Source organism: Tribolium castaneum, chromosome 6 (genome assembly GCF_031307605.1).
Source record: "Tribolium castaneum strain GA2 chromosome 6, icTriCast1.1, whole genome shotgun sequence".
NCBI lineage: Eukaryota > Metazoa > Arthropoda > Insecta > Coleoptera > Tenebrionidae > Tribolium > Tribolium castaneum.
In genome coordinates this window covers 11,303,203-11,329,722 of record NC_087399.1, presented here as the reverse complement: position 1 = coordinate 11,329,722, position 26,520 = coordinate 11,303,203, and the positions used below count along the sequence as shown (strand labels likewise).

Genomic DNA, 26,520 nt, shown 5'->3' with positions numbered 1-26,520 from the left:
CGAGGCTATCCCGTTTAAAAAAACTGTGTAATGTTATAACTTATCACCATTTGTCCATAGTTTCCAAAAAATCACACTTGCCTTGCAATTTGACAATTGACAATCTTGAAAATTGTAGAAGACCCTTCAAACCTTCGGTTATCGATTGCAAAAAGACTTATTCATTAATCGCGAAGGGTTCAAGAACTGTGATGTTTTGAAAGCAAATGAAAATTTTATCTAAAAAATCGACAAATGCCAAAAACTATGATAGATAAGTAAAACAATTAGAGTTCATTTTACTCAGTTTGAAAACGTGAATTCAAAAATGCAATAAAAATAGGTAGTTACCATTTAAAATTTCTAAATTGGCGCCAAATTCTCCGGAAGTTCAGCTATTTTGAAAACAATTTACTCAAACCCAGAATGGTTGATGTGGAGTGTACACAAAAGTTAAAAGCTCGAGCTACATTAGAAATTAAAGTTTCTAATGTAGGCCCTAAAAGACACCCTGTAGTATGTGGGCAATGTTGATCTCATGATCCATTTAAATTAAAATTCCCGCTATTTTGCGAAGGAGCGATTTCAGAATGGGTAGTAATAACGCGATCACTAATAAATTCGGTTTTGACCAGTAAAAAATAATAAATGATTAGTATTTAATTAATTTTTGCTCAGTAAAAATAGTAAATGATCATCACGTATTTTATTAAAATTTGCCCAGTATATGCACAGTATCTAGTTTCAGTTTGCAGTTTGAATAATAAACGCTCAGTAGCTAGCTTACAGGCATTTTTTATTTTTACTGTGCAGTTATTATTTTCACCGTGCATTTATTATTTTTACTGTGCAATTATTATTGTTTCTGTGTATTTATTATTTTTTTCTGTGCATTTATTATTATTACTGATGAAAAATACTTGTCGTTTAAGTAAAAACTGTGCACCGTTTCAGAATTAGTGATGAAAAAATTGACTGTCACGTACGTTTTGACCAGACCTGGCCCGAAAATTATTTTAAACTTTATAAAAAAAAATATTAAAATTATTTGACAAATACAAATTGTGTATGAATATCTACATCTTCGCGTTTGTGTAACCCTGATGATACCCTCGATACTTTCAAATATTGAAATTTAATTAAAAAAAAATTAAACAAAAATCATATTTGAAAATAATTTTATTTAAAATAAATTTGGATTAATAATTTATACATAAAACGTATATATCAAACAAAAAAATAATTAAATCGTCAATATTCGGGATATCCAGGCATGGGGAATTTACAGCTATACTCTTCAACTTGAGCTCTCAAATCCGCCACCTTCTTTTTAGTTTCCTCGTCACATTCAATCGTCTTTTTGAAATCCACCAATTTAGGCCCTGATTTGGTTCCAATTTCTTTTGCCAATTTCAACGCTTTATCAATAAACTCCACAACTTGATCCATATCTTTCTCCACAAGCCCTCTTGTGGTCAAAGCCGGCGTTCCCAACCTAATCCCTGATGGATTCAATGCGCTTTTATCTCCAGGAACTGTATTTTTATTACACGCAATTGAAACTTCTTCAAGGATAAACTCAGCCTTGGCCCCCGTAAGTCCTACATTTCTCAAATCGACCAGCAACAGGTGCACATCGGTTCCACCGGTGGCAATCTTAAAAAAAAGTTTTTTATTTATTTTTTTATTTTTTTCAAAATTAAATTACGGATTGTAAGTGATTCAAAAGTGAAAGATGTAATATTTGCATTTTTAATTATCAACGATATTTCCTATAATTTGTATCCCAAGAACGGAACGCCAGGAATCACAGTAATTGTACCTCAACGGGAGTAATTTATGTACACTTTTTTATCAGTTACAGAGGCCCGTAAAGCAAAAAAACAAAAAAATATCTTCTTATATCAAAAACTGTATTATTTTTGGTTGTTCTGAGCAATTTGTTGTTTAACGCAAAAAATCACTGAAGTGATATTTTGGCCTTTAGGTCTGGAAACAACAAATTATTGGCTTATTTAACCCGTTTTTGAACCCTTAACTCATTAAAAATTTAATTGTTAGGCCTACATTTCCCCAAAAAAACTCATTTGTTTTGGAAAACTTCATTACAGTAAGGCCAAAAATCACCAAATGATATTGATGTTGCTGTTATTTTAGTCTATATGTCAAAGTTTTGTCAGAATAAACTTACAAAATTAAAGCTAAATTAAGAATATTTGATGCTATTTAACTGAAAACACATTTATTTCACGAAATTCCGTCAAAAAGACTAAAAAAAAATACAAATTCTCAAAACTTTATTAAAATTAACAAAAATCTAAATTATTATGAATAATGACCTTATTTTTTTCTCGTTGTTTAACCAGTTATTTTTTTATTTGTATCTTATATCGAAACAGGTATTACCGTTCTGGACGATTTACTTAATTTTTTACCACAAAAACATTTTCCAAAATTTTCGTCAAAATGAAACTCAAAGCCGCGGAAACTATAACGAATGTCATTTATTTTGGTATGTTTTTAATGATTTAGGTCGTTCTTGACGAAGATACATTTATTTCGCAAAATTTTGCCAAAAAGAAGTCTAAAAACAACCAACTCGTATTAAAATTGATGCGATTTTAATCTACATCTGACCAAAAACCTAATTTATATTGGGAAATTTTGTTAAAATAAACTAAAAACGATTACTAAACTAGCATAGTGTACCTTGTTTCAAAGTCTCTAAAATTATAATTTTACTGGATCCCAAAAACTAATACCACTACGGAACAAATAATTCTATTTGAACGTAGGATTTCCAAGCATGTTTTCGAAAAGGTTGTAATCAATTAAAATCATTAATAAAATTTGAAATGAATAATTTCAATTAAAAACCAAACAAAGAATACAAGTTCGAGATAAATGAAATATTTTTTTAACGATTTTCAGTGTTTTGGAACGAATTATAACGATTTATATAAAAAATATATTACAAAAAAAGTTTATATGCTATATAATTTTTGTTATTGTATTTTGTTCCAGAAGCATTACATTTATTATTTAACTTTATTCAAAAATTTATTTTATGTTTCGTTTACAAAATAATTTTTTTGTTAGTGTTTTAATATTATCTAATATAATGTCATTATTAAAAAAAAGATTAAATAAAAAAGCAAAAACTGTAAGAAGTAATAACGATTAAAACAATTTTGAAATGCTAACATAAGACCAAAAAGTAAACTTAATTTAGAGCAAGCTGTGCCTACGGAACCTTAGCCAGATTTTAGCTGTTTATTTTTCTCTTTCAAGGCTCGATCTAATTCAGAATATTTTCAATCTCATGATATTACACGTATAATATGGAATATACTCTGCTTATAGTGAAAAATTTCGCATCAGTTTACTTTTGTTTAAATTTAGAATTATTTAGATGTTTGGGGCATTATTTAGAAGTATTCGGATTTATTTAGAGTTATTTGGAAATATTTAAGAATTATCGGTAAACGTTATTTGAGCCGCGGTGTATTTTTTCGACTTTTTTAATTTTTACTTCATGTGAAGAATCAAATTGGCACTTTATTGTTATCATGTTATCATGGTTTATGGTTAAAAGTGAACCAAAAACTATTTTAAAAAGTATTTAAAGAGCTTTTGTGTCGATTTATCTGAAAAATAAAATAAAATAAAAATATACGTAAGAAATAAGAAAATATGTAATAAAATAAAGAAATTAAAATTAAAAAATAAGGAAAAAAAATATTATTAAGTAATATAAAATAGTATAAGTAATATTAAAAATTCGAAATACTATAGTACTTTATATTTTTTAATATGAAACGTAAACACAAAAAAATAAACTAAAAAACAATCATCCTTTTTAAAATGAAGCAAAATTTGATAAAATTATTAGTACATAACTTTCAATAACTTTTTGACTTTAAAGATAAAGAAAAGAAAGAAGAAGAAAAAGAAAGACAAAAAACACAAACAATATATGAACTAATTTGAGCAAAAAAACGTTCTGCTTACCTTGTATCCCTTGTCCTGCAACCCCTTACAGAGTCGTTTCGCATTCGCAATAATCTGCTTCTGATACTCAACAAATTCTGGCGTGGTGGCCTGTTTCATGGTGGTGGCAATGGCAGCGATGGTGTTATTGTGGGGGCCCCCTTGGAGACCGGGAAAGACAGCTTGGTTGATCTTCGATTCAAGATCATACATAATGGGTTCGCCTTTAGCGTTATGCGACCGCACGCCTTTTCGGAAGAAGATGACACCGGCTCGAGGTCCTCGCAAACTCTTGTGCGTGGTGGTGCTGACGACGTCGGCGTATTCGAAGGGACTTGGGGTGACGCCGGCAGCAACTAAACCGGAAATGTGGGCCATGTCGGCCATGAGGTAGGCACCGACTTCGTTGCAAATCTCGCGGAAACGTTTGTAGTCCAGAGGACGGGAGTAGCAACTGATACCGGCGATAATAATACGGGGTTTGAATAGACGGGCAGTTTTGGCGAGCTGCTCGTAGTCGATGAGGCCGGTTTCGACATCGACCTGGAGTGAAATACACAAAAAAATTAAACGCGGAAACAACAACAAAAATTGCATAAATAAATAATGTATTATCTCGAAAATGTATCGACTAGAAGGCCGTAAAATGTTTTATTAATGTCTAAAACGAAGAGAGTAACCGTTCAGAAATTATTTTATTTTTTCTACAATTTACTGCGACTGCAGGCACATTATTAAAAAATCACAGAGCGCTTGGTTTTTGGGATATTCACTTTGGTTAACTTTGAAGGACCATAACTTGATTTTTTTAATAGCACTCCCTGTATTTTATTACTAAGTGTTATTCAGCGTCTCATTTTTTTTACCTCTTAATTTTCTTTAAGTTTATATTTAAGGCGATAATTCGTTTTTTTTTTTAAATCCACACAAAATCTTTTGGATATAATGAGTGGTATGATTAAAAAAAGCATTTGCTTTTACTTGAAGTAGAAGCATTTACTCTGTAGCATTTACTGTTGTATAAACTAGAGTTCCTATATTGGGAGAGTTGGGACACTGAATGTCAATTTTCGAAATTTGTTTTCATCTACGTCCATTGGAATGTGTAAAAAAAACAAACATGGATAGAAATCAGTGGTGTTACACTTCACATTTAGCGAAAAATAAAATAAATTTGTCAAAAAATGTTTCCATTTTTCGTGCACTAACTGCGTTTAGAAATGGTTTAGGCTGGCAGTCGTCGTCAATTCACTGTTTTTCTTGATATGAACTCCAGATTTTAAAAGAAATTTCTCTGTAACTACAAGATTTTTACGTCTAAACTCTTTATCATAAACATTTTTCCCTTAACATTAAGAAATAGTAATCATCGATTCATCGATGAAAGAGAAAGAAAGCGAACCTTTCCTGCCAAGTTTTACGTTAATAAACGTAATAATAATAATTAACAAGCATTTGGAAAAGTGGATTGTATAAAAAATGTTATGTACAAAATCTGTAGGATTTTATGAATTTGTCTTCGCATTTACAAAATTTATAGATAATTGAACTCAAAATTGGATCTAATTTAGGAAAGTTGAACCGTCGCTGCTTGGTCGCCTTTAGCTTCTGTTTCAAATTATAAAGTTATTGGAATTCACGATTTTTTTACGTTTTTCACACGAGGAGACCTTCAATATCATTTTTTAGGAAATTTAAAAAAAAAACAACAAGAAAGATGATGGGTTCTTGACCAATTTTTGGGACGAGATGTTTAACTAAAAATTGTGACTGAAAGAAAAGCATTTTTAGCATTGAAGTAAGTTGTAAATTATGTATTTAATATTAAAATAAATATCAAAAAATTTCAGAAATGTGAACATTAATATTTGTAGGTATTCAATTATTTTCTTTTTTAAATAGTAATCCCAAAATCCCTACGTTTCCTACATCCCTGGTTAAATTTGACGTAAAATTATGTCATTTTTTCTGGTGGTCCTGACCCATTTAACGTTCTCTGCATTAAAGCTATAAGAATTCTGCTTTATTTTAATCATAATATTTTACGTATTTGTCAATGATTTATATTATAATTGGTAAAAATAGCTATTTTAAACAGTTTTTTGACACAACCACAAAATCGAAGTTAGTCCTTGAGCAAAAACTTTAGTAAATACTTCACGATGAAGCAAATACTACAGCTAATTGGAAGTTTCCATAGTATTGTCCTTTATATACCCAAGTAAACAATGCAGTCTGAAGTATTTACATTCACTACTTACTTCAAGTATACTGTGAAATAAATGCTACGTTAGGTAGTATTTACTTGAAGTAAAAACTACGTCGTGAAGTATTTACTTGAAGTAAAAGCAAATACTTTTTTTAATCATACCACTCAATGTAGCGTGCTATAAAAAACAAAACATTCTGACATGCTAATGTCAAAATGGCATTTATAGTACCTACGTCTTGATTTGATTTTCTTGTAAAAATAAATTTTTCACATAAAATGCATAGCTACAAATCTTATAGACATAAAGTTTAATAAAATTTTGACAAGAAATTATTAAATAAAAATAATAGAAACTTACAATGGAGAAATAAGGAATAAAAAAACTGAGGTATAACAAATCAACAGCGGTAACATATTGCTTCCAATTACAATTAAGCTTATTAAGCAATAAAGTAATACATTGGACAATTCTTTTTAAAAATTCACCGCTTCTAATGTGGCATGATCAATTCTACGAAAAGCTTTTACAATTATTTTCTCTGGTGGTGCTGTCTATTTTTATTTTTATTTAATGATTTCTTATAAAAATTAACTTTTATATCTCGATGAGATTCGTACGCATTTTACATGAAGAATTCATTTTCACAACAAAATGACGTACAAAAAACGCCAGTCTGATGTTGTTATGTCAGAATTTATTGTTTTACATGATACACTACGTTCGTATCAAATAGATTTTATGTGCATTTTTCAGAAAAACCTAAACTATCAACTTTTGGAAAAAAAATTAAGAGGTGAAAAAATGTAAAATGAGATGCTGAATAATACAGAGTAATAAATATAATATTATAATATAATAAAAATAACAGTAATAAAATACAGAGGGTGCTCTATTTGCAAAAATCAAGTTACGGTGCTTCATAGTTTACCAAAATGAATGTGTCACAGCATAGTAATGCTACAATGCAAATGGACAGTCTTGTCACCGAAAGATACTCCCGATAGTAGTTTACACACAGATAAAATCCCAACTCAATATCTTAAAGACCAAGCACACTACAGTTTTTTAATAGTGTGCCTGCAGATGCACAGAATTGTAGAAAAAATTGAAATATTTTAAAATTTCGATAAGTGTGACTGTGTACATTAATAAAAATAAAATATGAAAGGGACAGGGATACGAAAATAAGTACGACTTGTGACATAAGCGCACTTTTGGCATGCAGTATCATCTTGGAGTTAAAAATAAAGTATATTCGCAATCATAATTATAATTTGGATATTGTTAACCTAGATTGACATACGGTCCGAAGAAATAGCAAAGACAAAACCAATAACCAGTAATAAAAAAACAATTTAGGTGGACGTATCATTAATTAATAGTAATTTATCATTTTCTCAGACTTTTATTTGTGTTTTGGTGCATTTGTGATTATTTAGTTATGTGAAACGTAAGTGAAGCTGCAGTATTTTTTTATTTATAAAAAATTTTATATCAAAAATTAAAATATTTTCAAGTGTTTTAGCATAAAAATTGCACAAAAACGCATTTACATCGATAGAACTTCATCAAAATAAAAACAAAACAAAATCACCAAATTTAATTTAAAAATGAAAGTAATACGAAACGAATAAAGGTTTAAACAAAGTAGGTTTAACAATATACATATTTTTACAAGTCTTCAAAATTCAAAGAAAAGCTCAGAATGTTTACATCTTACATTTCAACACATCCTGTTTCACACCTATTTTCGGTAATTTCTTATAAATAATTTATATGTAGAAATAAATATCTTATCAAATCTGAACAGCCACTTGTGTAAATCTTAAAGTGATTGATTTTTATCTTAATCATCGGCAATTTTTTTTATTTTTCAATACATATTAAACAAAAATAGGTAATAAGTAATAGCAAGTATTACAGTAAAATCCATAAAAAGAATAATAATTTAGCAACAGCAATCTCAATCTTAACGAAATAATAAAAATAATACAATTCCATTATTGGTAAGATTTACATAGCAATTTTTATTTCCCAATCATTGATAAAATTTTCTAATCAATAATTCGAAAAAATATTAACAGGAAATGACACGTTTACTTTAACTGATGCTTAAGTACGATTCAACAATTAAAAATACTTTTTATACGATCATGAAAAAAGATTAACGTCAAACGTAAAAATAACATTTTTTTATTAATGTTCAAGTATTTTAATTTTATTAATCAGTATACGTTCGGACAGTATGTGACCAAAGGAATGTAATGTGACAGCCCGACATTTGTCTACAAAAAAACTGACATTTTGAAAAAATTATGGCCGTTCGCCAGTAGAAAAAATAGTGTATGCGGCTCGCATTTATTGATGGCTATTAGGATAAGTCGAAGGCGAGAAATATTTCAAAATATTACCTTATATGGCAGCGATTCGAAGAATATGGAGGTAGCTGAGATTTTCTTAGTCGCAGTGAAGAATCCATGAGTCAAATGGCCCCCATCAGGCAAATCCAACCCCATAATACGTCCGTGCGCCTCAACCAATCCTTAGAAAAATATAAAAATAATGACAAACGTATTTGTTTTAATTCGGGGAAATACCTGTGTAGACGGCAAAATTGGCAGGTGACCCAGAATAGGGCTGCACATTCACACCCCATTCTTCTGGATTTAGTCTGTAAGCTTCCAAGGCCCGCTTTTGAGCTAAACGTTCGATCTGATCGATAAATTGGTTGCCCCCATAATACCTGTCATTTTAAAAGATAAAAAAATAGTTTAAATTTTCAATGAATTACCTTTGTCCAGGCAAACCTTCCGAATACTTATTATGCAGGCAAGTGCTCAAACATTGTAATACAGGCAGTGAGGTGAAATTTTCCGACGCAATCATTTCCAAACCGGTCAATTGTCGCTTTTTTTCCTCCTGAATGAGGGCAAAAAGTTCGGGATCGGAGTCCCAAACGTTTGAATGCAGCACTTGTTGACTCATTTTCCTTAACTGGGTCACAGCGAGTCTTTGCAGATTCTGAAAATTTATACTTCTTGTTAAAACGTTCATTTTGACAAGCCGGTGTAAAACGTTTCAAAAAAAGTAAGGTTATGTGGTGCTAACCTCAAAACTTTAAACTCGAATAATACCCGATTTTTGCTCAATTACTTTAAAAGGGGTTATCACCGAACTGTTTCACTCGTCACACTGATGGTCCACCACTCGTCCGAAGCTTCTTAAGAAATGTTTTAGAAAAAGTGATTTGTGATAACCTTATTTTATCAAAATACATGCTTGAGGTCACTGGGCCCCAACACAAGTTACGTTCTCGGTTGCTTAACTCGAAAACATCTTTGTTTGTTCGAATTGAGTTTTTATTTCGCGAAGAAATTGGGAAAATAGTGGTTTACATACCCGGTTGTTCAACAGGTGGTTGGCGGTTGAAAAAGCGCGCGAAAACATTTTGAATTCGAAGGATTCGAAAAAGTGGACGTTTCAACAGGGCGAAGAGGCCAAAAAGAACGATTTCGTTTACTATTGCGCTGCGTTAACCTCAGGGTGACGATAAGGCCTCTGATTTATTGAACTGCTGGAATGTTATCGCTAATTACTCAATTCATTATCATTCAAGATTTGGATCTTGGTGGTGACGAAAATTATCATGTTGCAACAGTTTCGATCGAATACGTGATTTTTCCAAGAAAACAATTTTATTAAGAATACAAATTGTATCGGAGAAGTGGAGAAAAACACGAACGGTCTCAGAGTACCATTTATGGGTTTATGGTAGAAACAACTTGTAATGTTGTTGTTGGAGGTATTTCACCTCAGTGCAAGTTCAGTGAAATTGTAGAAAGTGTTGGATTAGAATTCGGTTCTAATGCATCACGTATTTAGGTAAATTTTTGGGAATTCCAAACAAGGAGCTTAAACCCAATTTTACAACACGTATGGTCTAATTTTGCTAATTTGAATGGTGATACTGAAAATACTTATTATATGGTACCAATAATAATTTTTTTAATATATGAAATAAAATGCATTAGACATAGGTTCACTTTTCTGGCTAATAGTGTTTATCTAATAAACTAAGACAACAATTAATATTTGGTAAAATTAATACTATACATAGTTGGTAGAGATTTTATTAAAAAGCTGTGGGACTGTTACCAACATGACAAAAATACCCTGTTTTAGAATATTATTGAATTTATTTGGAATAGTTTTTTTACTAAAATAATAATATATTATTTTTAGAATTCAGAAGTGGTCTAGGTTATTATCTAACGACAATTTAAAATTGCACTTCAGATTTTTTTAATAAGTTGATTAGATCAACTAATTTTAAAATTGCACAGCTGTGATAAAATCTTGCTCATTGAGACACTTCATGTTGCTTTTAGATTATACAGGGCATTAGCCTAAAGAAGTAAACAGAATTTTTTTATCGAATTTGAAGTGTTTGCAAATATTCATTTCCTTTAGTTCAAGAAATTTTATATATTTTTTCTAATTTTGGTGAAAAATAAGTTGTTTTTAAAGAACTACATGGTAACAGATTTGTAAAAATTTCAGTGATTGATAAGTTACACAACTGTTTTTCTAAAATAACAAGTTTTTATCTTAGAGTTATATCTGCACTATTCCACTACTGAGTGAGGTTTAATTTAATTTAATAATAAATATGAGCTATTACATATATCTTATTACGTATAGATAATGAATAATAGTGAATGTAACCAAACCAAATTTCTGATTAAGTTTTCAATGGCTTTGAAATTGAGTTGGCATGTCTTTCATTGTTGCCAACTTTACACAATCCAAAAGGCTGCTTTGATTAGAATTTTAATCAAATATATGGTCCTTATGATATGAATATTTCGATTTTATAAATTAGTAATGACTTAATTAAGAAATATATACTAGTATTTAATTTCTTATCAAATTCGTCCAAATTTTAGATAATAGTTCTAATAATAATCTTGTTTGCCTTAAATTGAATAGATAACTTTCTTGATGTATCTAAGAATATAATTAAATACTCATTACATTGTAAAACTTATTCAAACATTTCTACAAATCAATGTAGGATAATAAAATCATCACAAAATGCATTTTTTACATGTTACATTTTTGTTACATTTTGTTGATTTAATATTATTATCAAATAGGAAAATTCTGTGTCGAACACTCACCTGGACATAACTCTGAAAGTGAAAGAAAACTAACTTCAGCAAAGTAAACCACATTTAACTTAAATTTTCATAATTGCGAAGTAAAAGGTTAAACATTCTACATATTTAGATTAAATAGGTGACCTACGAGAGTACGTAAGGCATATTAATTAATAGTTAGAGAAAGTTTAGCCAAAATTGATTCACTTTTAATTTTAAACATTTTTTGCTTCGTACATATACAAAAATATAAATAAATGTGGGATCGTAGTAGGTATTAAAAGTTTGCCGCTTCTTTCAAGAAAAATCGGACAAAGTTAGTATATAATTGGATTTACTGGTTGCCTGGGTAGATAAAAATTTGTACTTTTCAGAATAAAATAATTAAATGCAGCAAATTCAAATCCCAGAACCACCTGAGATCCGACACTCTTATAAACAGACTGTACTATAATCATACAGCATTGGGCAAAAGTATGGAACCAAGCGTTTTGTGCCTAAACTATGTACCTTTTATTACGAAAAAACTAAGTCTACTACGGCAGTTTTTTTGATAAAAGATTATACCTATTACGACGGTTTTTCGAATTTGACCGAAGAGGTTGAAAAAAAATAACTCGAAAACTAAAAAAAACTTCGAAAAAAAAAATTCTTGAAAAATGATTACATTTTTAAAGTACTTGTTGATGTACTAATTATTTTTTTCGTAAGGTACATAGTTTAGACACAAAACGCTTGGTTCCATTCTTTTGCCCAAAGCTGTACATTTCGTTCATGATTTATTGATAATTCACTTATATCCCATTTCATTTTATAGTAGAATTTTGCAACAGCGCATTTGAATTTTTTGGAATGAAATGGAGCACAAATTGGGAGCTTCTGGTAGGTTTTCTTGGCTCAAAATTTGTTGCTAAGATTTAGTTTAACAAAGAATTCTTTTCTTATACAGAAACTCTCAATTTGTGGTTTATTTCACTCCAAATAATTCGAATGCGCTGTTGCAAAATTCTATTAAGAACTGAAATGGTATATTTAGAAATTAATAAATTGTTTCCGAAGCTTTTGCTAGTTCCTGATCAAATTCTTGATAAAAGTATGTTTCAATTTTTAATTTAAGTTAACATTGTTACCTACGCCGATAAAATCTATACAGGTTGCTCAAAAACTGGCGCACCAACTCAGTGGTACGTTATTGAGAAGCAAGTGCAGATTACGGGAAAAATGTTGGAAAAATTCCTAAAATCATATTTTAAAAAATCTGGAGCTACAAACTTATTGTGTTAACTTAGTTAACTTAGTTAACTAGTTTTCATTATTTTTTTATGTTTTTATGTTTTATACCAGGTAATCGTTCCGTAACAAAACGATGAATAATTATTTTTAAATTTACTATCAGATTTTAGCAGTTTTTTTAATTTAAAGAAATTAAAATTCATCCAAAAAATCACAATGTGTAGATGTGCCCTAGATGTGCCAACACTGGGAATTATTTCCTAGGAAACCGTTTCAAAAATAGTTTATTTTATTGTTGCACAAATTCTATTGCGATCATGACTGTTAGACAACGTTGTCACATATCATTTATCTAAAACTCGTTATTTATCAATAACTTTAATACAAAGAGTTTTTTTTTCTATTTTTACCTTTATATTTAACTAGTTCTCTGCCACACACCATTGAGTTGGTGCGCCAGTTTTTGTGCACGCTGTATATTAATTTGTGGCCTGCTATTTAACGACCAATAAATTGCAACATCAATTATTATTAAAAGCATGGTGTCTGAAAGCTTTTATTTTTTATGAAACATAAACGTACTTTTTGTAAATTTTTTAATAATAAAATTCTTTTGTTACGCATCAGAAACGAAAAAAGGCACTATTTACTCAACTAAGCTTGTGTGTGTTTGTGATACCTACCAACTTAAATTTATCATACAGTATGTACGGAACAAACAAAATCCTTACAAAATAATGAAAAACCATACTAAAAACTGAATTGTCTAATTTAAACAACAAATAAACTCATACGAGACACAATACCTAAGCGCTAATAAATTCTTGTTGAATATTCAAAAATCTTTTAACACGTGTTGCGCGTTAAATAATTCATCAGGAAGCGGATGCTAATACTTACTTGCACATAAATATAGTTGATAAATGACAAAGTGAGTTAAAATTGAATTTAATTTGGCTAAATGTAATCTTTAGATTGTAGTTCTCTGTTAAAAAAATATTTAATATTGGGTTCTTATTACTAGTTATTAAAGAAAATGTAAAAATCGTAGAAATATTTCAAAAAAGAAAAAACATCTTCGTTTCAGCAGAAACCTACGAGCCGATGACAAGGTTTGAGGATTTGATTCGTAAAGTTTACATTTAAAGTTAAATTTTTATTTACGAATATTATCTATCGAAACTGTGAATTGAAGTTGTTGTCTATTTCAGACAAATCTTAACTTTGTGGTGTCATTTAATTTATGTATTGTAAAGTGTAAAATTTTTATGCAAAAAATGCGAATTTTGTGTTTATTTTGTGAAATTTGATTCGGCGAGTTAAAATATTTCAACAGGGACCATTAAATGGCAGATTCTTCTGTTTTAGAAAACTCACAGAATGATATAAATTTTCCTTTACTTATCTAGTAATTCATTTTAAAAAATACGAGTTACCTACATAGTGAAATAACTCCAGAAGTCTATTCTTTAAAATATACGGTTTATCTTTTTTTGTTCCAAATCAAAATTTATTTTATTTTCGGAAGCGGCTTCAATCACGAGGCGTAGGCCGAGAGGCTGAAACATGGAGAAGTAATGCATTTTATCGTCGTGTACAATACAAAATTTTATTCCATATTCCATTATCTACATTGAAAATGTCAAAAAAATCTACAATTAAAAAACGCCAAAACAGGAAAACAACAATGGTTGAGAACCATGAAAATTTCATTCTACCATAAAGTAGTAGGTATTCATAGGATAAAATCCGATTTTACTGTTTACAATGCAAAAAAAAATGTCACTCTGAGTAAAGAAATTTTCAATTTTTTCAACAAAGCTATTTCCAAATTAAGTAATTTTTTTTGACTTTTATTAAATTTACTTATTGTTGACTTATAAATGTTATAAGCCCTTTTTAAACCACTGTTTGTAATAACCAAGTAATAATATTTCAATAAATTGTAAATTGTAGAAAAAAATTCGTTACCTCATCAAATTTGATTTGTTCCAAAAACTTCAGTTGATTATTATTATTGTTATTAAGATAGAAATATTGAATTTTCTCACTGAAGTTTTTAAATGTTGGGACGTAATTCCTGGGTGTTGTTTTAATGTTCTTGTTGGTGATGAAAATTCATGAGGCTTGTGAGCCGAAATGCCACTTCGAAAATCTGGAAATTTTTCAGTTTACAAACTTTTCATTTTTGATTTTTACTTTAGAGAAGAACCATTGTTAAAACTTTATAAAACTACAAAAATTTTGGAAATTGTACACTATTATATAATTACTAATAATTATGCCAAAAGGGTATTATTGTATCACTTTTAGATTTAATGTAAAAAAATGATTGATTCAATCATGTTAAAATTTTATTTTTATTACATTCATTCAAGATGTCTCGCCACATACTTGGATGTATAATTTTGTAATAAAATATTTTTTTTAAATCCCAATAAATATGTTAAATTTTCTATACAAATCCTACATCATTAAAAAGGTTATCAAAAATGCTATCTATACGTGTGAAAAAAATACATTGTGTTCCATTTGAAAAGAATGAGTTATTCAACATTTTGCATTTTAGCACACCCTGTACATTATCTGCGTGTTTCAACTAAAAGTCGACTATTTACTAAAACTGCAAGATAGTCTGAGTTTTTCTGCGGCAAATTTGTCGAAAAATATTCGTTGGCGACTTCGTAGTGATTTTTCAAAATTTAATCTTTTTTATAACGAAAAATTGTATAATTCCGCAACGACAAGAAATAGACCTATAGTAGTTTTTACAAAGTTACATTATTTTTTTGTGTAGAATCAAACTATGTAAAAATATACAGGATGCTCAAAAACTGGTGCACCAACTCAGTGGTATGTTATTGAGAAGCAAGTGCAGATTAGGGGAAAAATGTTGAAAAAAATACTAAAGTCATATTTTAAAAAATCTGGAGCTACAAACTTATTGTGTTAACTTCTTTAGTTTTCATTATTTTTTTGTTTTTATGTTTCATACCAGATAATCGTTCCGTAACAAAAAGATGAATGATTATTTTTAAATTTACTCTCAGACTTTAACAGTTTTTTAATTTAAAAAAATTAAAATTCATCCAAAAAATCACAATATGTAGATGTGCCAACACTGGGAATTATTTCCTAGGAAACCTTTTCAAAAATAATTTATTTTTATTCGGAAGTAAAATTACCGTTGGGGGCGCCACTGAGCTAGGTCGAAAACAGTAACCATAGATGGCGGGAAAATGTTTATTCGGAAATTTTGAGCGTTGTACAAATTTTGGGGCTTCACAATTATTACATTGCCTATGCGGAATGATTATTGCATCTTTGATGCAAGAAACTTATGTTGACAAATGAGAGATGACGAGGAAAACACGAATAACGAATGACTGTTTGGTTCACTTTCTTTATTGGAAAATTATTACAAAGACATTGAAAAACCTACCTTTTGGCATAATTTACGTTTAAATGTATCAGCAGTTGTTAATCTTTATTGTAGTTTTGTAGATTTACCGCAGCATTTCATGATTTTTTCAGTGGAAAATTCTAACCTAAAATTCATAACACTTCACTAATTTATTGGTTTCTTGAGCCAAACTTTGTGTTCGCTGTGATCCATTACTTATAATCTTTAATTAGACAACTGTTTGATAACACTTTGTAATCAAAATTTAAATATTTTTCACTTTTTATCCACTTTCAAGTTCCAACAATAAACACTTTATACCATAAAAAACTACAGAACCAAAGTCAACGCTAGTATTTACCACCACGTACTTTTAAAGTAATTCTTTCTATTGTAAGTAATTAACACTATACACGCAAAATTGTTGAACAATTCATTAAATGTCAGTTAAATGTGGCATTACGAAAATTTCTTTACTGTTTTCGACATAGTTCAAAAGTCATCACCAGAGGGCGTCTAGTTAATTTTATTTCCGAATTGTTGCTCAAATTCTATTGCGATCACGACTGTTAGACAACGTTGCCACATATCATTTATCTAAAATCCGTTATTTATCAATAACTTTAATACAAATTTTTTTTTACTATTTTTACCTTTATATGTAACCAGTTCTCTACCACACACCATTGAGTTGGTGCGCCAGTTTTTGAGCACTCTGTATAGGATGTTCCATTTCAAAAAATAAAACTTTGATTCACCACCCTAAGTATAACACCCTGTGTAAAATAAAAATATTTTTAGTATGTGTATTTCAAATTGATCTATCAAATAATGAAAACGACGTGGCAATATTTTGAATAACAAAAAAGTTGTAGATCGATTAAAAACCTCTGGGTCAGCTTGTATTTTAACCAAAGATTAAGGATTAAAAATAAACTGACCCATAGTTTTATTAGTTTTTTTTTCTAAAAACGTTTTGTTATGGGACACTATCTGTATCAATTCCAGGAACATGTAAAATAACTATCACTTGTGGAAGAAAAAATGTCCCACATTGTTAAAAAATCAAAATAACTAGAAAACTATTAAACATAGGTATAGGGAATGGTAATACGAATCAATGTAGAAATAAATTCTCTTTCCTCTAGTAAAAAAATGAGGCATTTCATTTGTGAAAATTAAGTTATGGGTACTTGAATTTAACCGTCAAAATTTGGGGTATATCCCTTTTTTTTTGAAATTTGAAAACGCTAAATGTCCAAAAATTTAGTTTCAACTTATTTAACAAATGATAAACTTAACAATTTTATAGGGCTGGGTGTAAATTTAAAGAAAAGAAGATATTAACTGAAAAAACTTAGCTAAGACACGCTACAATGTAAAATATGAATTATGAGATAATCTCGTAAAGCTGGCTGCCTAATGAATATTAAGCTAATTACCATGTACCTAAATGTAAAATCTGCAATAAATCGCCTCAGATACTAATTAAGATAAGACAAAATTAGGTGTTAACACGACAGCTTTACAACCTCTATTAAGCTCAAAAATGACTTATTTCTTCCGGTGCGAAGTAACTTCCGATAATTACGTTGTAATTAACGAATCTAATCATTTTAAGCGATGACGCTGTTTGCAACAATTAGGAATATTTCAAGCCAGCATCCTTGACACCGAGATAATCCAATTTTGATTTAGGCTCGCAAAATCTCAAAATAAACAAAAACAAATTCGAGAAAAATACATTTCACGACCTAGACCCCTTTCACCGCACATCAAACATTTCCCTACCACATATCCAACTCCATGGTCAGTTCAGATGGTCAAGTCGCGATGGTCATGGTACCATCGATTGCGCGATTCGGGCCGAGATCGTGCGCGGGATCAGTCAGTTCGCACCAAAAGCTGGTTCAAAAGCGCGTAACACTCACTTTTTTTCACCAAAATTTCAGTGAACAGTGATTTAGTGACTGGAAATAGCAGGTAATTGCGTGTTTTATTGAGCGAATTGAGCGCTTTCACCCACGACGCAGTTGCAACAATTTAATAATCAGCGCGATTTTTCCATCCGTTTATTTGCCAATTTAACGAAGAAGTAGTGGCAAAGGCCTTGGCGCATCTAAACTTTAAAATTTGTTGGTTTATCGAAATTACCAAGTGCGTCTCAATTGGTATTTAGGTGGCATTTATTTCGCTGAAAATAGTCCGGATATTGGGTCAAGTCGAGGTGCGGCGTTCTTCCATCACTTCCGATTGAGTCGTAAAATCTTGGTGATTTGGGTCAAGTTCGTCGATCGATCGAAATATGGATTTGTTGAATCATCTTGGATCGGTGCCAGGCCTGGATTCGACCAGCGTTATTTTTGTCCAATTTCGTCGGGATTATGACCTAGACCGTTTTCTTACCTTTATTGCAGACATAAATGCGAGATGACGTCAACTTTTAACAAGGAGATCTGCTTCCTCCACATGGATTTTTCTCGGATTATTGACCTTGGTTTTTTTGAGTTTTTCGAGCGAAAAGTGACGATTTAAATATAACGTGTTATAAATTATGCGGAGGATGTCGCAAGTTGTGTTCTGTTTTTCGTTTCAAGTGGGTTAAGTAGCGCTATTTTTAATTTTGATTGAATTCGGTTTTGTGTTTTGCTAATGAAGCTGGGAAAATAGGGCGAGATTGGTTCTTATTACGAGAACTATCGTTCTGTGTTATGCCGCAATGTGTTTGCTTTCCTACCTACTACTACGTACTAACATTACTTATGTTTGATTTTATCTGTATACGGTTTAATGGGACTGTACTTTTGTAGCTAGTAAACATATTAACAAAAATTAAAATCTGAACTTGAAAATACTATTTCTGATCCTGTTTATTTACTTACCCACAGGCGTCGGAATTTTTTGAGTATTTATTTAAGTTTAACGTCGTGAAATATGGCACTTGAGGATAAAAATCTGTTTAGATACAAATGAAAAATAATAAAATTATGTAAAAGTTTATTAAGAGCTGGTTTACAGACCATTTTAATTTCAATTAAATTTACCCTAGTAAGACAGTTTTACTGAGTTATCTTTCGGTTATATAACGTTATATAACCGCAACACACAAATCTAACCATTGGTTATTTTAGACTCAGTTTATATAACGATTATCTAACCATGGTTATTTTTAGCGTCTATAACCATGATTATATTACGATTAGATAACCGTTATGTTTCCTTAAGCAATATGGCCCAAGCTAGATTTAGGTTATATATCAGTGTTCTAACCGTGGTTATGTCTAGCGTATACAGCAACGGTTATATAACTGCTGTATATCTAATGCAATATAGCGTATGCTAGAAGCATGGTTATGTTACAGTTATATTTAATATTCGCCGGCATTTTATAATAATAATTACAAAACAAAATAAGTGATCTAAGAAATTTTTGGTTATATGGCAAAAAATTATCTAGTTTGTTGGTCGTAAAATGCATTCAACAATGATTTTTGCTTTTTCTTTACTTCTACGTGTTGCAAGCACGTGAATCGTCATCTATATTTATTGTTTATCATGTAGGTAGAGTACAATTTGAATTTATACTTAATTGAAAGCTGAAAAACCTTGCCTAAACGTATTTTAGTTTTGACCACAAAAAATGAATTTGTCAAATCCAAAGCAGATTATTCTAAGAATGAATGTTTTCTCACTTTCTACCTGCCGACCCTTTAATCCTACAATGTTACGCTGGGTTCAGAGAATTTGTCCAAAGCTGAGAAAACAATGAAGAAAACAGTGAACAATACGTTTTTGAAAATAGTAATACTTTAGTTCCTGATAACTGTAATTTGTTAACAGTTTGACAAACTCTTGTTCTTTGGAGAAAAAATATAATACTGACTACGTTAGAAGTTTTACCGTAAGATGGCATTTCATCTTTCCTATTTTTCCTACAGCATCTTCGGTCTTTTAACATAAGTAATTCTATATTAGTTCTGATTATCGAGCATCGTCTTGCAGAAATCATTCCTAAAATTTCTAATGGAATTCTTTAACAAGGAATCAACAAAACACTGAACAATATTTATTGTGGACTCCAAAAAGGCTGGATAGAAGTACCAATTTATTTATCCTAAATATTTAAAATTTTAATTTGTATTAAAATCTACTATTAGTTTTTTTTAAATAAACTTTAGGCAAAAGTTATATAAGAGCAGTATAATAGTAGATCACTAAGCATAACCGAAATATAAGCAAAATGTAAAGGAAATGATATAACCGAAATATAACCACGCGTAGATAAAGGTTAGATAAAGACACATATCCACAATATAACCGATATATGAGGAGTTATATAACCGCAACATAACCGCGCGTAGATAACGGTTAGAGAAAGTGGTTAACAAACAGTTAGCTTATAAAGGCGTCACATTTGGGAATTGGCGGTTATATTGGAAGGTTTCATCTCGTTTATATAATTGTGCTACTAGGGACTTAATCGCGATTAACCTGACACTTGTCAATGCATTTTAAATGGCAACTTAATTCGAATTAGTTTAATTTTGAATTATATCTTAATTTCGCTTTCTGCAAACGGGCTCTTAGGACCGGTTCATAGAAGCGTCATTACTTTAATCTGCAATCAAATGCGTGATTTACTGGCCACGTGACCAAACTGAACAAATTTGATTGGTCCATTTGCGTTGTTAACTTTTATCAACGAAATAAATTTTAACAAAGCTGTTGAAGCGTCAACTTTTGTTAAAGTAGCTTTGAATAAAGTTGGTAGAACTTTATGATTTTAAAATGATTTTAATAATTACATTATTTAAAGGACTAGGCACACTTCTTATGGGAATTTAAGGACCACTCAAATTGAATAATTTTTATATCAATCGATGCATTTCAAAAAGCTGATCAAATCATATCATTGCGCCAAACGTGTAGCTTGATTAGGAACGCCAGAAATCGCGATTGAATTTAAATTATTCCTATTGTTGGAGGTATTAACTTCTGTCCGCTTAAATCCCTATTTTCATAAAAGTGTCTGTTCCCTATACCTGACCCCCAATCCAGTAATTGTAGTAATACCGCAGTGTTGTAAATCTCGAAGATTTACAAGCTCTTTGTACTCACCCAAAAGCCGCCCCAATGCTTTTCTTATGGGACAAATCTTCACTTTGATTGCAATTTCCCGGGTTCCTAATTAAGCTACACGTTTGGCGCAATGATATGATTTGTTCAGTTTTTTATGACGCATCGATTGATATAAAAATTACTCAATTTGAGTGGTCCTTAAATTCCCATAAGAAGTGTGCCTAGTCCTTTGACAACTTTATCTTATCATGCAAATAATTTGAACTTGAAATGAGTAATTAAAAGCACAAGTCCCAGTCCAAAAAGGTACTTATTTAATAAAAGTAATTGTCTTTGTAACATGCTATAACCAATTTAACAGCAAAAGTTTTCAAACATCTCGAACGTTAGAACAAAATTAAATAAAAATAAAAATATTTTCAAATTAAAGAAAACTTTTATAAGCGAAAGAACGAATTAAAATTTTTGGAAGAGGAAAACTGAATAATGAAACAAAAGGAACTTCAACAGTGGAAAAAAACATCTGCAACTCTTCAGGGTGACGCGTGGATGTGTAATCGGTCTATAATTTTTTTGGTGATTGAAATATTGCTATGTTGTTTTTATTACACGATAGATTAACTTAAAGTCTACAAACTAAACATATTTTTATTATGCACACCCAGGGTGTTGTATACAGGATGGTGAACAAAAGTTATATTTTTTTAAATGAAACAACCCTATAAATTTTTGCATATTTGGAATCTACGCAAAAAAATAATGTAACTTTATATAAACTATAATGTTGTAATTATTCAACTTTTCGATACAAAAAGGACCAATTTTTGGAAAATCACTGCAAAGTCGCCGATGAAATATGGACTGTTATTATTATTTTAAAAGATGTAAAACAAATATTGAATCATTTAATTTTTAAAAAAACAAACCATGTATTGAAGTGATAACTGTATTATTAATTTTGGTTGCATCTTAGGACATGTCAAAACTAACCCATAAATAATTCATTTGTATGAGATTTTTTTGACAAAGACTGTGATTTAAGGATAATTACAATATTTCAAAACGTTCTTTTATTTAAAGCAAAAATGTTGTTAGCTCAAAATTTTGGAGACATAAAATACTAAGAGGCAACTAGATTTTTTGAAGCACCTAAAAATGTGGTACTTTGAGTAAAATTACTAGCTTCAGTTAATACTATATTCAACAGCGTGAATATGTCGCAGCCACTGGGCGAAATCTGACATTTCATAAAATGTCTAGACTTTTCATGAAACGCTGTAGACATTTCATGAAATGTCTGATTTCGCTGCGACATAAAATATGTCAAATAGCGCATACGCTCTCTGGTACGTTATAGAAAACGTTTCCAGAAATCTCCAAAAAAATGTAACAAAAAAATCTGTCGTCATTCTTTACCATAATTTATGGAATTTTTTAGATATGCTGCCAGATCAATTTTCTAGCTTACTGGATATAAAAATTACAACCTTTAAAAGCCACTGTTGGTGATTACTATTAAGAAAATTCAGTTCTGTTGCCGTGGAACAGTAGAAGAACTTGGTCTCATTTTTGGATCCAGTACCGACTAGAAATATTTTAAAAAATTAAGGACAGAAAACCTTAACTTTACTTCTTAATACTTCTAAGAATAATTGGGAGGAATTTTTTAAATTATTTCTCTAGGGTTTGTTGGAACGTGTGCTATAGCGTACTGAAGAGCTTATGCACTAATTTGTATACATCCTGTATGTATGAAATAATGTCAATATAAAAAATATAAAATATTATGATTAAGGCGATGATAGTTGTATGTTGCTTTATATTTTTTTAACAGAAATAAGAAAGATAACGCATTTGGTGTAATTTTTAAGGAGAATTATAATATGAAATTATTCTAAAAAAAAACATCAATTTTCAGCATCTGTTCTAATCGTATATACAAAATTGCAGTTAGTTATAGTTGTAAGAAGTGCATTCCATCCAAATTTAAATTACAAATAAGAGTCAGACCAAACCTGACAGTTTAATTTTCCATATTTTAATACATAATGGAAGACTACAGTGGAAAAATAAGGATTGTTACCTTATCAAGAATTTGAACATAACATTATCTGGTAAGAAAAACTTTGTATTGATTGTTGTGCCCAATCAAGGTAAAACGAAACAATTCTTTATTATTAGTAGGTAAGATAAGTATATTTCTCGTTTTTTAAGCTTCCTAAAAAAAAGTACATACATATGTATAACAAATATTTAAAGGTTGGCAGTGGGATTTGGTACAGAAATGCTTAGATATAAAGGTAAAATAGTAAAAAACTGTATTAAAGTTATTGATGAATAATAAATATATTTTAAATAAATGATATGTGGCAGCGTTGTCTAACAATCGTGATCAACAATAAAAATGAATTATTCTTAAAACGGCTTCCTTGGAAATCTACAAATTTTGATTTTTTGATTAATTTTAATTTTTTAAATTCAAAAAACTGTTAAGGACTGATGATAAAGTAAAAAAATATTAATTCATGATTGTGTTTGGGAACGATTCTTTAGTGTGAAACTTAAACACATTATACATGTAAAATAAAATAAAGTAACAAAATTAGTTGTAGCTATAGATTTTTTAAAATATCATTACACTTGCTGCTTTTCAACAACATTCCACTGAGTTGGTGGGGCATTTTTTGAACAATATGTATACAAAGAACTGCAAAAAACATATTAAAGCAATAAAAGAATTAAAAGACTAGCTTGCCGTCTTTATTATCATGAATTATTTTTTAAAGTTTTGTCTTTTTTGAATGTTATTAGAAAAGTTTTTTTGTTGTTATATTTTTGATAGTTACGAGGGTTCTTATTGTAGGTATTTGTGTCAATAATTTGAATTATAAATAATAATGTTTTTCATTTTGTTCTAATTTAATTCAAAGAGTGCAACTTTCAAAAAAGTTATACGTAATACTGATTCTACAAAAAATTTCTTTTGGCCAGAAATTTTACTTCAATGCGTAATAATATTTTAAGTTTTTAAATTTTAAAACCTACCTAAACTTAAATCTGGTACTAAACATACATAAAATACGATTATTTAAGCTAATTTAATTAAATATTTCAACAGTCGAAGGTGAAGTAACTTCCTACAATTACTTGTAACTTTTTATGGGTGGATTGCTACTGAAAAATATTTTTGGGATTTATTTAAAAAAATATTGAAGCTATAGAAAATGAGACAACATTTCAGCAAAATAAACATTTTTTTAATATTGGATAAACGTATTACTAAAAAATGTTACTATGAATAGGAATGTCATGTTTTTTATTGCATTTATCACGACGTTTGTCAATTCTCAATTATAACATTAACTTAGAATGGAGTAGAAAGTTTATAAATAACAATTAAACAAACAAAAAAACACATAAAGTAAAAACTATATCATTTTAAAGTAGAAAACTTGACAAAGGTATACTCTGTTTGAAATCTTTTAACATAAACTGTAAATTTCATAACCGTGTTCCTCTTTTTAATTGTTTATTTGGTCTCTCGAACTAATATTATTTTTTTACATAAAATCTTAGGTTTAGCAAAAATAATTATTCTAACAGAAAGTAACTTTTTAATTTAATTTCTAATTTTTGACTTTAACTTATAATTTAGATATAGCCGGTTTAGCATTGTTACAACTTATTCGTATTACGTTTTGCCCCGGTCTCCCCTACCTAGATATAATTTAAACCTCTTTTGTTTTTGGTTCTTGTTCAAAAGTTATTAAATAATTACAGTAATTAAAAAATAGTGAAGAAATTGAGGGAACGGTTCAGACGATGTAAACATAAACTTTGGACTTAATTTTTTTTAATTGCTAGAAAGGTTTTTCTCAATGAAACACAATTAATTAACAGTAAAATTTGTCAGTCATTAATTGTTAACAGAGTTCATTTTACGATTTGAACACTGTATTGTAGAATATTTTACACAAAATAATATTCACTCACAAGACATTGTGGCGTTACACTAGACAATGTAATTATTATTATTATTAGCCCAACATTGTTCAGTAAATTTCAACGCCCCTTTTATCGCACAAACAAACACAACCGACCCGAATTAACTTCATTAAAGTACGGTCCTCCAATAAGCCGGTTTGTAACCAACTTTTTTTGTTCCAGAATTGAAAAATGAAACCTTTGAAGACATTCCTAGGATTTGCGAGTCTCCGAACGGGAACTCTCGTGGCTGGAGTGGCCGGAATTGTGAGTTACATTTTTATTAAAACAAGAGAACACAATTCTTTGTTCCAGATTGTGGCAATAATTGGGATCATTGTAATTTACACAGTCCAAGTAGAATTCAAAACGATAGTTTTGGATTGGCTTCCACAGGATGTTGGTGCGTCATTAATTAATTTAATTAACAATTTTTTACACATTTTTAATTCCAGTTCGTATCGTAATTGTGATTAATTTCGCGATGGCTATTCTTATTTCAATACTTTTAATCGCAGGGACTTTAAAGGTAAAGTGGAGCATTATTATTTATTATTATTCTTATTGATTTTTTTGCAGAGAAACGCATTCTTGATGATGCCTTGGGTAATTCTAGCCATTATGTTGGCAATAGGTATATTAGTTTCGGTGATTTACACCGCCGTTCAATTTTATATTAATGGGAAATCAACAGAGGGTACATTATGGATTGTTTTGGGCATCATTGCAGTTAGTAAGTATTTGAAAAATTATAGTTTCGTTTTTCTTATTTTCCTGTTTCAGTTATTTACGTCTACATGTGGCTTGTGGTCTTCAGTTACTTCACTTTTATTCGGGAAGAAACCAAACGTGGGGCTTATATTAAAGATCCGTTCCGACGGCACTATTAGGAAAAACTGTGTGTTTTTATTCAACCAAAGACAGAGAATTGTTTGACGGAGTTAATTTTAGTTAAAACTAGTCTAAAAAAATGTGAAATGTGTAACACGATTTGTTGTTGATGATATTATTGCAAGATATTAATTTTTTATGACGTAGGTTTTAGTCTATTTATTATTGTTGAAATAATCTGCTAATCCACTTTAATAAATGTTTATTTTGCTATTTCTTTCCATCTAACACATGCATTTTACAGAATATGGAAATTACGCAAACTTTGATGGAATGCCGCAAATATTTATCCACTTTGCGTGTCGCAAAGTTTAATGTTTGAGCACTTATTTTAAATATTTTTATTAGATTAGTTGCATCACACTCTCCGTAGGCACGGAAGTAAATATTTTAAGTAAAAATTAATTAAAATGAGTTATAAAAACAGGATATACATATTCTGGAAGAAACGTACGTAAATATTTGCAAATGTTTAGGCAATTTTTTTGGCATGCAATCAGTGTTTTAAGTTTTTTCTGTAATATCGTCTAAGAGGAAGAAATCATTAATCAATGTCGGTCTGTTAACAAAATTCTACGTTTAAAAAAGG

The 26,520-nt window shown here is 29.9% G+C and overlaps 2 protein-coding genes across 4 annotated transcripts; one reads left to right on the top strand and one right to left on the bottom strand.

The window, feature by feature from the left end:
• Positions 1-1,143: 1,143 nt before the first annotated feature.
• Shmt (Serine hydroxymethyl transferase) lies at positions 1,144-17,908 on the bottom strand. Of its 3 annotated transcripts, none has more exons than XM_015982251.2 (6): positions 17,769-17,908; positions 8,974-9,203; positions 8,780-8,925; positions 8,594-8,724; positions 3,991-4,512; positions 1,144-1,635 (listed from the first exon to the last, which is right to left on the bottom strand). In XM_015982251.2, exons 2-6 carry the CDS (start codon positions 9,165-9,167, stop codon positions 1,231-1,233), a joined length of 1,398 nt encoding a protein of 465 aa, XP_015837737.1. In that variant the 5' UTR covers positions 9,168-9,203; positions 17,769-17,908; the 3' UTR covers positions 1,144-1,230. The 3 variants fall into 3 exon arrangements, with proteins under 3 accessions (XP_015837737.1, XP_975934.1, XP_008200001.1); XM_970841.5 differs by lacking the exon at positions 17,769-17,908 and adding an exon at positions 9,582-9,742; XM_008201779.3 differs by lacking the exon at positions 17,769-17,908 and adding an exon at positions 9,291-9,451.
• LOC656468 (uncharacterized protein) lies at positions 17,820-26,144 on the top strand. Its single transcript, XM_962997.4, has 6 exons — positions 17,820-17,960; positions 25,224-25,307; positions 25,356-25,443; positions 25,496-25,569; positions 25,620-25,773; positions 25,824-26,144. Exons 2-6 carry the CDS (start codon positions 25,233-25,235, stop codon positions 25,928-25,930), a joined length of 498 nt encoding a protein of 165 aa, XP_968090.1. The 5' UTR covers positions 17,820-17,960; positions 25,224-25,232; the 3' UTR covers positions 25,931-26,144.
• The last annotated feature ends 376 nt before the right edge of the window (positions 26,145-26,520 follow it).

What these genes read in the sequence shown, in the direction of transcription:
- Shmt (XM_970841.5), bottom strand. Translation starts at nt 9,629, where the DNA reads ATGTTTTCGCGCGCTTTTTCAACCGCCAACCACCTGTTGAACAACCGG. An exon ending in GAAGGTTTGCCTGGACAAAG is followed by an intron (nt 8,926 to 8,973) that starts GTAATTCATTGA and finishes TTAAAATGACAG; the next exon opens with GTATTATGGGGGCAACCAAT. An exon ending in TCGAATCGCTGCCATATAAG is followed by an intron (nt 4,513 to 8,593) that starts GTAATATTTTGA and finishes ATTTCACTCCAG; the next exon opens with GTCGATGTCGAAACCGGCCT.
- LOC656468 (XM_962997.4), top strand. Translation starts at nt 25,233, where the DNA reads ATGAAACCTTTGAAGACATTCCTAGGATTTGCGAGTCTCCGAACGGGA. An exon ending in TGGCTGGAGTGGCCGGAATT is followed by an intron (nt 25,308 to 25,355) that starts GTGAGTTACATT and finishes TCTTTGTTCCAG; the next exon opens with ATTGTGGCAATAATTGGGAT. An exon ending in TTTGGGCATCATTGCAGTTA is followed by an intron (nt 25,774 to 25,823) that starts GTAAGTATTTGA and finishes TTCCTGTTTCAG; the next exon opens with TTATTTACGTCTACATGTGG.